This window comes from Palaemon carinicauda, chromosome 39 (genome assembly GCF_036898095.1).
Source record: "Palaemon carinicauda isolate YSFRI2023 chromosome 39, ASM3689809v2, whole genome shotgun sequence".
In the NCBI taxonomy this organism is placed as follows: Eukaryota; Metazoa; Arthropoda; class Malacostraca; order Decapoda; family Palaemonidae; genus Palaemon; species Palaemon carinicauda.
The window spans coordinates 46,482,453-46,489,983 of record NC_090763.1 but is presented as its reverse complement, the minus strand read 5'-3'; the positions used below and the strand labels follow the sequence as shown (position 1 = coordinate 46,489,983).

The following is a 7,531-nucleotide window of genomic DNA, read 5'->3' as shown; positions in this document are numbered from 1 at the left end:
GTATTGCCAGTAATCCAGTATACACCTGTTTTATACTTCCCTTCTAATGATGTTTTTCTTTCAGGTATATGATGATCCATTGTATACGAATTACTTTGCGTATTCAACGGAGAGATAGGTGTGATTGATTTGCAATGAACAATATACAGGTCAGTGTGTTGAGAGAAGTTTGGATGGTTGCCTTGCACAGTGGCTACATTTTGTTTGAGTGACATAGTTTTTCTTCTAGTGCAACCCCGGAAGGATCTCTTTGAACCGTGACGGATTCTTTATACTGAATGTGCTTGGTGTATGTTTTTCTTGGTATGTTTTGGTTTCTCTATAGTGTGATATGTTTGTTTTTATGGGCTTATTGGGAAGGTAGTACTGTTTTTGTTTGTTCTCCTAGGTGTAGAATTTTCCAATGGAGATTTAGTAACATGTAATCCATTAGTATGGAGGTAATACAATGGCACTTGTTTCTTTCATATCTTTATGGGAATTGTAGCCCCAGAAGTACTGTAGTGCTATAGAATTGTTGATTTGAACTGAAATTTGTGTACTGGTACATTGTAATAACCAATTTTAATATTCAGTTCAGTGATAAATATTATGAGGTAGAGAATATTTTTTTTTTGTCAAGCCTAAAATGACAAAATCAATAGATTGAGGTGTATATTATACTGGTTTTTTTAATTGTTTCTACACAAGTTTACAAACCCTACGTTCTTTGCATAGGAAGATGATAGCAGCACAAGCTGGCATATAGCTAAACTTTACTGAAGTGTCAACAACCGTCTGGTCATTACCAGTGGTAGCGGGGAGAAGCACTGCCCCCCACTCACTTATACTTTCTCCACTTTGATCTCGGCTGTGGTTGAAGACAGACGTCTCCTTCCACTTTCCTAACTGGCTGTGACATTAAAAATAACTCTTGGTTTTATTCCTGGTATTGGAAACTTGATTATATCATGTCTTTTTTATTCTTTAGGTTTGATAATAGTGAACACCTTTACTGCTATAGAGGCAGCCTCCTCTGAAGTCTCAGGATCAGATGCTCTTGCTGGGTCACCAGCCTCCTTGGTACGCATGGTACCCAACAGTTGCCGTCCTATGCGGTCTCTTCAGTGGCAACTGAAAACGTTTTAGTCTCAAAGCTGAGATCCTCTAAGCACATTCATTCTGTAGGATCAGAGCAAAAGAAAGTTCTGAGTTGAAGGATTTTGGATTCAAACCTTCTCAAATGGGTACATCTTCATTTCCCCTCTGCCAATTTGATTCTCTTCACTGATGCATCATGAGGGGTGGAGTGCTCACTTGCTATACCATGTGATCTTTGGGCTATGGCCCAAGTCAGACTGTCATTGCTGCATAAACCTCCTGGAGTTGAAAGCAACTCCCCTTGCTCGTTAACATTTCTAACACCTCTCCTTTCAGGCTACTAGTTAGTGCTGATAAGTGACAACACGACCTTTGTGACATGTCTAAACAAACAGAGGTACTATTTCACATCATCTTTGCCAGCTACCCATTGAAATACTACAATGGGCAAAATACAATGCAATATTCCTGTCAGCCAGGTTCATCCCTGGCAAAAAAAAGAAAAAAAAAATCTTTGAAGACAAATCGAACAGGAAGGCCCAGATCGTAGCTTCCGAATGTTCTTTGGATCCTCGGATAATGAACGAAGTTTTGACCTTGTGGAGTTCACAAACGATAGATCGGTTTGCAACATCTCTGAACTGGAAGCTTATGGTGTACTGTTCTCCGGTACCAGACGCACAATCAGCTTTTACAGGACATCTGAGCGATTACCTACCTAAACGTGTATGCATTTCCCCTGTTCTGCCTAATGAGGAGGATCCTCAACAGGGTGAGATTGTTCAACCAATCTATTGATGACATTAATAGTACCGTTTTGGCAGCAGGTAGAATGGTTCCTGAACCTTCTACTGCTACTGACAGAAATCTTGAGGGAGCTACCCCTATTACATGACTTCCTACTGCTACATCACGCCAAGAATTACCATTGGGCTCTGGGATTCCTACGTCTTCACACCTGGAGGTTAGCCAGCATCTCTTAGAGAGAAGCTTTTTGGGAACAGTGGGAATACATGTCTGGGTATCGCAGGGGGTTCTCAACCTCTGTCTTCCAAGCTAAGTGGGTTATCTTCTTTTGTTTGTGTTGTGGAAGAGCTGTCTCTCCACTCTACCCCTAAAAGCTCTGCTCTGTCTCAGCGGTGAAAGGTTGCTGCTCAGCCTTGAGTCAGATCGTTAGACTGAAGGGGCTAGATATTTCTTTGTCGTTAGAGCTGTCTATGTTCATTTGGAGTTTTGAATAATCTTGACCTCAGTCAGAAGAGAGACCACCTTCGTGGAATGAGGTGAAAGTCTTCCGTTCCTTGGAAGGAGCACATTACAAGCCTTTACGTTAGGCTTCAAACCGTAATCTCGCACTTAAAAGTCTTCCTTCTCGCTTAGCCTCTGCCAAGAGGGTAAGCGAGTTGCATCGTCTTGCTTACGACATCGCCCATTCAAGGCGATGGGGAGAGGTTACATTTGGCTTCGTCCGTGTTCATTGATAGGGGTCAAAATCTGGCTGTTTTTTATCCCAGGTTCAGTTCCTTCCAGATTTTAAGTCTTTGGGAGGTAGTTAATGATCCTGAATAACTGCTTTTGTGACTTGCAGGTTAGACACTTGTTCGTTAGTTCGAGCAAGGCTAAGAAAACGGTTACGAGGAACACCATCGCCTCTTGACCAATCTGTCCATCCTTCCCCTTCACGTCAAAGTTCTCAACCTACTGCTCATGATGTCAGGGGCATAAGTACATCACAGGCATTCAAGAACCTCTCTGTGATACAGTCTTTCCAAGTAGGGGAATGGACACGACAAGCCACCTTCACTACTCATTACCTGCAAGACATGACCGACAGGTCTTTTGACATCTTTGTGATAAGGCCTGTGGTAATTGGACTGAAATTGGTATAGCTGTCTAAGCTCCTCACATGATTACAGTATTAGCAATCGTTCAAGGGCAGTAGTAACAGTGTAAGTCTTTTATAAATGTAAAATGATGGTTGGCCTTTTCTTTTTTTCATCTTACCCTCTCATGTGGTATAGCATCAGGAGATTGTCTGCTAGAACTATGACTGCAGGCAATCCCCTCTTTAGCTTCTAACTAGAATATATTTATATTCAAGTCATGTCTCCAATCTCCTTACGAGGGGTAGTTTAGATGATTTATGTATACATTAAGCACAAACCCATTGACAGTAACTATTTTGTTCTTACGCTCATATTCACTTTTACTACGTACCATCAACCTATTGGTATTTTAAAACCACTGGTTCACGAGGTGTCAGAATGCACATCCCTCACATTTTCACGCACGTATGCTACAATTCTGGGAAAATTTTCGGCCAATTGAAGGGGCTTCCATCTACTGTAGTGTGTCTTCCTATGTAAAAGAACATAGGGTTTGCATTCTTATGTAGGAGCAAATCACAAATTTGGAAATGATTTTCATTTTTTCTGACAATACAAACCTGTATATTTCTTATATGTTTTTTATTTGCCATCACCAACTCCTAGGCGAAGTCCTGTCTGTAATCAAAGTGAAAAAGTTGTGAGTGAGCATGGGGGGCTGTTGCTTCTCCCCACCACTATGCAAAAGTCTGTCAGAGAATTCAGTGTGCATGGATGAATTGGAGAAAGTCATTGGGGATACTTTGTGATAGGAGGATCGGTGCAAAAGTTAAGGGAAAGGTTTATAAAAGAGTACAATAGTTAGACCAGCCATGCTCTATGGGGCAGAGACTTGGCCAATTAAGAAAGAACCAAAAAGAAGAGTGGAAGTGGCCGAGATGAGAATGCTGAGTTGGCTGTGGTGTCACAAAAAAGATGTCCATTATGAATTGATCATGGGGACAGTCAAAGTATAAGAGGCTTCAAAGAAAGCCCAGGAAAGAAGGCTGAAATGGTTTAGGCCCAGTCATGTCATGAGGATAGAATATGAACATGTATGTAAAAGGGCTATGAACATGGAGGTGAAGGGCAGGAGTAGGGGAAAGGGGAAGGTCAAAGCTCAGGTGGAAAGATAAATTACACTCTATTGAATGAGGTGAAGGGAAAGGGTCTAAGAGAACAAGATATACAAGGTAGAGAAAGATGGAGAAGGCTGACTAGAAACAGTCACCCTATAAAGAAGAGCTGAAGGCAAGAAGCAGCAGTTGTGTATCATTGAGGAAGGGCAGGGGCAGATACTCATAGTTTTCTTATCCATGGTTTTTTGAGCTGTGCTGTGTATGGGAATTGCCACTACTTTTGTTGATGGAGAAGCTATTTTAAGAATGCTGAAATTGCTTTTTTTTTAATTTATTTTTTTTTTTTACATGGGTTGCGGCTTGATCCCCTGGAGTGACAGGTCCTGAAAATAGGGATCTTTTTCATTTTGTGTAGCAGCGCTGCATTAAAGACTGGAGTGATTATGTGCTATTGAAATGTTGCTCATGAACAGCAGAGTCAAGAAGGTTGTGGGGTTGCACATGTCCTAGAGACCAAACTTAAATACATAGATCAGCAGTCAAACCCCTGCTCCACCCAAGCTAGGACAGAAGGGACTACACAATTGCTATTGATACCTCAGTACTGTGGGCCCGTTCAAAATTCTATCCCTTGGTCACGTAATCAGTAATTTTATGTTTTTATCTGAAATTGCTCGCACAGTAATTGTGGCTTGATCTGGGGCCTACTGGTTTTGATTCGGAATCCCACTGTGCTTAGTTCCAAAGTTGTTTTATTTTTTACAAGTTAGCAAGATGATGCTATTTTTGCCTATTTTTTGGGGGGATTGGGGTGGATTAGTAATATTGCTCCATTAGATATATTTGTGTCTGGGAGTTCTATCCCTGCTGATTATTGTGCAACTTTCACAACTCTCACATTATCTTAAGTTTTTGAACGTCCTTTGGCCAAATGTTTAAATAGCTATGCTGAAGGTAATCACCTGTTCTTTAGCTTGCAGTTAGGCTTTCACAAAAGCTTTGGAGCATGTGATGCCCTTTTAATAATTTCTAAGGCTGTACAGAAATCAGAAATTCTTTTGATTGTGGTCAGGAAGTATGTATAATTGGCCTTGATTTTAGTGCTGCCTTTGACTATGTCAGTCATGAGGTGCTTGTTTTAAGTTTAAGCAGATGGAAGTAGTTGGGTCATTTCTGAGCATCTTTATAGAATTTGTAAGTAATAGATTACACGGAGTAGTTAATGAGCACCATAGTGACTATAGGGCTGTAATATCTGGTGTTCCTCAGGCTAGTGTGCTTAGCCCATTTATTACTTTTCATACTAATATGTATGCATGTGTGGTTTGGTCCAGGATACACGATTGTATATTCAGATGATGCTAATCTCTCTCCATCATTTTCATCTTCTGATTGTAGACCTGTGGTTGCTGAATTCCTTGATAGAGATCTAGCTAAAATTAGTGCATGGTGCAAGTTTTGAAGTAAGTAATTTAATCCTAACAGAACTCCTAATTTAGTATGATTATAAGTAGGTCAGTGGCTCCTCAACATCCAGATCTACTGCTAGTGTCTTTAACCATATTCAACTCATTTGAAATTGTAAGTGATTTTTCTTAATACAAATTTATGCGAGTAGTTAGTTGCTGACGAGCACTCCTCGGAGTAACTTGTCAAGGTGAACTCGGCTACATCCCAAGGGTGGTTAATGGAATTTATTTTTTGGCTGAGTTTGCTAAGCCGGAAGAGAGATGAGGTGTGCTTTCCAGAGGTCTTCAGGTGTTGAACAACTTTCTCTTCTGAGGGAGGGCCGCTCTTCCCTTTTGAGGGATAGATCCCCTTCACTATCTTCTACTCATCAAGCTCCTCGCCCACGATGAGATTTGCAGACAGGAGAAAAATAGATTGATCGTCCCTCCTACCCGCGGGAGAGACGGCCTTCTGAGTGGTCTCCTCCCCAGGGATTCCAACAAAGTGCTTTGGACTCATCCATGCCCTGTTCTAGTTCATCAGAATGCAGCTTTTTGGAGCTGGACGATGATGGTGGGAGGCAATTGCCTGCGATCACTCTTCCTTGTCATCATGTCCGTAGAACACAACTTAGCGCTAAACACTATGTAAGGATAAGCTCTAGCGAGCTTGCTCTTGTGGTCTTCTCATGAGGAGGAACCTGCTTTGCTGCCTGCATGCAAGTGCTCAGCAACCACCTGCCCATCCTCTCCCTTAGGGGAAAGGAAGACAGCACATCTTTCTCCTGTTAGGGAAAAGACAAGTACTGTATTGTACGTAGAAGAGTTTATCTTCTAGACGTGCTAGTGAGCAAGTGCACTGACCAACTTCCAGCGGAAGAGTCTTGCACAGTGTTGCTGATCCTACCACCAAGCGAGGAGAGAGGGCAAGCTCCTCTGAAGGAGGATGGCGAGCACACTATTGCTACACCCACTGCTCGTTCTAGTGAGTCCTACCATGTAGACTTGCTAGCACTAGAAACCTTGTCTTGAGGAAAGGTGAGTTCTACCTTTCTTAAATGCCGGAAAGGGAGAATGCACAGGTATACTACATCTTCCCTGTGCAAACTGATAAGGGTGCACGCTCAAGTGCCTCTTGTCAGAGCTCACCTTATAGTTGGTCTACTTTGGGAGAGGAACGGCTAGTTCCTTCGCAAAGGATGGTAGGTTTTCCTTCTTAGGTTGTTCATGGGGGTAGGACAGGTTGGCTGTCCCGACTTCCTAAGGGAAGACAAGTACTGTACAAGGAAGGGCATGAGCTTCTATCCTCTCTCCCCCTTCCTTTCCAGGGTACTCCCTCTAAGTCTAGGAAGCAGGTACGGGGTGCTCATTCAGGAACGATGCCGTACTCGACGGACGATCCATGGTTCCTGGATCTTGTCCAGGCGGTTTAAGGATCAACCCCCCGTTACCATATAGCTCCTTCCCCCTGCATTCCCACCATCCCGCTGAAATCCTCCCAAAGGAATAATGGCCCATCTGAGTCCAGGCATAGCAGTGACGCTAGGCAAACTCCTCATCTAGCCGCTCCCAAGCCTCAGGTGTCTTCGAGCTATCACAAGTACCTGTAGACCAAGGCACCTACTGACCAAGACCCAGTCTTGGAGAGGTTAGGATTGATTTCAATCATTCCTAAGAGGAGGAAAAGGAATTAAATGGCAAGCACTCCTCCTTGGGGGTAAGGTGCATCCTTGTACAAACGGGATCGAAGTCCTCGAGGGGAGTCACGTTTACATATACTGTAACTATAAGCTTTCGCCTATAGAGCTGAGCTGGCCAGAACCCTGTACCAATGTGGCAGAAGTTCCTCCTGCTCTTTCCAAAGTAGCAAAACCTAGGGAGTCAGAGAAGAAGGACATCATCTCCCTTCTCGAGGGCTTTCAACACCCCTTATAGGACTTGTACATGGTAAATGTAATTTCTAACTAGTTATCTACTACTAAGCCATTTCCCCCAATTTGGGGAGGGGGTAGCTGACAAAAAAAAAAAAGAACTAAAGGGAACTCTCTTCTTTTTAGCT

At 42.7% G+C, this 7,531-nt stretch overlaps 1 protein-coding gene across 3 annotated transcripts in view; it reads left to right on the top strand.

Annotated features, from left to right (window-relative positions):
• LOC137631161 (microtubule-associated protein futsch-like) overlaps positions 1–7,531 on the top strand; it is a 33,750-nt gene that overhangs the window by 3,470 nt on the left and 22,749 nt on the right. Inside the window, exon 2 of one of the 3 annotated variants that reach the window (XM_068362864.1) lies at positions 65–149. The exons of 1 other annotated variant lie outside the window; for it this stretch is intronic. In XM_068362864.1, coding sequence (XP_068218965.1) covers positions 135–149 — 15 coding nt within the window. In that variant the 5' untranslated portion in view covers positions 65–134. One more of the 3 variants, XM_068362865.1, reaches the window with a different exon arrangement.